The sequence below is a fragment of the Egretta garzetta genome, unplaced genomic scaffold, assembly GCF_000687185.1.
Source record: "Egretta garzetta isolate BGI_Z169 unplaced genomic scaffold, ASM68718v1 scaffold324, whole genome shotgun sequence".
Lineage (NCBI taxonomy): Eukaryota > Metazoa > Chordata > Aves > Pelecaniformes > Ardeidae > Egretta > Egretta garzetta.
The window spans coordinates 167,472-170,584 of NW_009259426.1; the positions used below are offsets into that span (position 1 = coordinate 167,472).

General features: G+C 64.5%; 1 protein-coding gene across 1 annotated transcript in view; it reads left to right on the plus strand.

The window, feature by feature from the left end:
* Positions 1 to 1,680: 1,680 nt before the first annotated feature.
* PCGF2 (polycomb group ring finger 2) overlaps positions 1,681 to 3,113 on the plus strand; it is a 7,701-nt gene continuing 6,268 nt past the window's right edge. The window contains exons 1-2 of the mRNA XM_009637036.2: positions 1,681 to 1,818; positions 2,109 to 2,205. Coding sequence (XP_009635331.1) covers positions 1,707 to 1,818; positions 2,109 to 2,205 — 209 coding nt within the window. The 5' untranslated portion in view covers positions 1,681 to 1,706. The remainder of the gene's footprint in view (positions 1,819 to 2,108; positions 2,206 to 3,113) is intronic.

A 3,113-nucleotide genomic window follows, 5' to 3' on the forward strand; every position in this document is an offset into this window, starting at 1 on the left:
CACCTGCCCGGGGGCAGCGAGGGGCAGGGCACCCCGGTGCCTCCGCCTGGGGGATACCCGGGGCTTCCCTGGTGCCCCCCAGCGCCCTCTCTGCAAGGAGCCCCTGGGGCTCAGCTTGGCCCCTGCCCCTCCAGCACAGGGGCGTCCTCGTGGTCCCCATCCCCGTGTCATCCCCATCCCTGGGGTGTCCCCATCCCTGCACCGTCCCCATCCCTGGGGTGTCCCCATCCCTGCAGCATCCCGGTCCCCAGGGTGTCCCCATCCCTGCACACCCGCCTCCGGGGACTCCAGGGCAGGGCTGAATGAGATGAGAGACCCAGGCTGGAGCTGGGGAGAAGCTCCACAGGGAGCGAGCAGGAGCGCGGGGCGGCTTCCCCAGGGCAGGCGCCTGGCACGGACCCGGTGTTGTACAAACCCACTTGCGCACACCCCTCCGTGTGCAGCCCTGAGCGCACACCCCTGCACCCGCTCACGCAACCCCCCCCGGCCTTGCACACACAGCCCTCTGCATGCACACACGTCTGCACCCCCGTTTGCTCCCTGGGCGCGGGGTTCACCCAGTTCCTCGCCCGGTCGCGGTGCCCACACCGCAGCCGTTGTGCCTTCGGTGGCTGTCTCGTGTCCGGTTGTCAGCCGTTGGGTGTCAGCGAAGGGCCTGGCGGCCGGTGACACCGCTCCACGCCTGGCCCTGGGCAGGCGCCTGTACCTCAGGGGTGCAGGTGTGTGCGTGTGTCCCCCTGCCTGTGTGTGTGTGTGTGTGTAGGAGGTATGTGTACGTACGTGTAGTATGTGTGTACACACACGTGTGTGTCTCCCTGGGCGGGGGTGCGTACGGGTGTTGCTGTCGGCACACCCTGGCGCTGCCATCGCGCCCACGCTCATTTACACAAACCCAGGGTTTCTTCTCCCCTCTCCCCCTCGCCTCGGATGGTTGTAATAATATTCTGGCTCCTCTCCAAGTATCGGGGTTGCCATGGAAACAATAAAACTGCAGCGATTTCAGGCTCGGGCTCTGCCGTCTCCCATTGTAAATGGGGAAGTGCTGGAGCGGGCAGGCAGCGATACCCCCCCCATGTCTGCGCCCCGCGCCGGGGGACGACGCTGCCCGTGCCCCGCGTGCGCACCCGGCTGTGCACACCCACACGCGCAGGTGCTGTGGGTGCTCCTGGCCGCGGGCAGGTGGCCAACACTGGACTCCGGAGTTTCTATAGAAACCGTGAGGCGGTGGCTGAAAATGCCTTTTCCATCGAACAAAACAAAAATACACTTTGTGTGTGTGTGTGTGTGTGTGCGCGCGTGTGCATGCACAGCCCGGGGAGCTGCAGGCGAGGGGCTGGCTAATGGGGGTGATTTGTCCCCTCTCAGCGGTGTCTGGGCATGGTGGGGACCCACTTGGGGACCCCCAGGAAGATGCAGGCATGAGGCAGAGGGAGCTGGGCAGTGCCCAGGGCCGGGGGGGCTGCATGGGGAGGTGTGTGGGTGCTGCTTGTGCACCCCCAGGGCTGGCAGGGTGTGGGGCTGGGGCTGCCCCGGTGCTCACACGCGTGGTGTGTCACGGGGAGCACCAGGCACCCCCACCCTGCCCTGGATTTGTTTGTTAAAAGGTGAAGTGGGTCCTGCAGGTCTCATCCTTGCCACGAAGTGGCCGGTAAGGGTGGCCCCGGGTGTTTCCCTGCAGGGAGGATCTGCCGCGGTGCTGCTCCAAAATGCACAGGACCACCAGGATAAAGATCACCGAGCTCAACCCCCACCTGATGTGTGCCTTGTGCGGCGGCTACTTCATAGACGCCACCACCATCGTGGAGTGTCTGCACTCCTGTGAGTGTCCTGGGCCCCTGGTCAGGGCTGCGCTGCACCCAGGGGTGCCCTGAACACCTGGGAAGGGTGGCTGTGCCGCACCAAGACCCTCCCGCAGTGCCCAAACCTGTCCTGTGTCGGCTGTTGCTGCCTCATGGAGCTGCAGTCCCATGCCGTGTGGATGAGGCTGGCCCAGGGTGGGCGAGCAGGGATCCCAGCCCCGAGCCGGTGTGGGGGTGCAGGGTGCTTCGCTGGGCTCTCTGCCCCTTCGTCTGCCCGTCTGTCTGCTCACGCTGAGTCTCTCCCCACAGTCTGCAAAACCTGCATCGTTCGCTACCTGGAGACGAACAAATACTGCCCCATGTGTGATGTCCAGGTGCACAAAACCAGACCCCTCCTCAGCATCAGGTGAGCTTTGGGGGCTCCCCGCACCCCGTGCCCCTGCGTGGCACCGAGCCCCGGACCCATGTTTGTGCTCTGGGGTGCAGCCTTGAGCACCCCGGGATGGGGAGCGGGGCTCTGCAGCCGGCAGCACGGTGGTGCAGCCGAGCAGGGATCATGGCAGCATGAAACCTCCTGCTGCTGGCCCCACACGCCGCAGCAGTGGGGATTTGGGGTGCTCTCCGGGTGGAAGGGGAACAGGGATGGTGGGAAATGCCACCGGGGAGGGGACAGGACCCAGGGACATCTCCTCTGTGGCAGCAGGAGGGGGCTGTGGTGGGTGCCAGCTGGAGCAGGGGCTGCCCTGCGCCCATCTCTGCGCACCCCAGGCCACAGACATCCCACCCATCCGTCCATCCCCCCAGCCCCACTGCGTGCAGTTTAACCTGGGACCGCCTGTGCTTTCTGACTCCCTGCTCTGTCCCCCACGGGGACGGCGCTGTGTCCCTCGGGGGATGCTGGGGTAGCAGTGCCAGCGTGGGCTCACGGCGATGCCGTGAAAGGGTCCCCAGCCACGGTGGCGGTGGCTTCGTGCCGGCTCTGCCCTGGCCCCGTGTCTGGCTGGGGAAAGCCAGACACGTCCCATCAGTTGTGGAATTGGCTCTGCAGGTGGTTGGCATAGAAACCATGAAAGGCTGCAATACATCACTCGCCTTTTTTTTTTCCCTCCTTTTTTTTTAGCCTCCTCCATGTAAATCCGTTTCTGTAGTAACACTTTTTCTGCTTTTTTTTTTTTTCCTCCTGGTTCACTATGAAATATTTACATTCTGACTCCCACGGCTCCCTCACCGAAACATCCCTGCCTGCGTGCAGAGACGGATACGCAGCCGCCCGCGCCGCAGACGGGCACCACGCAGACCAACAGTGCTGTGCCG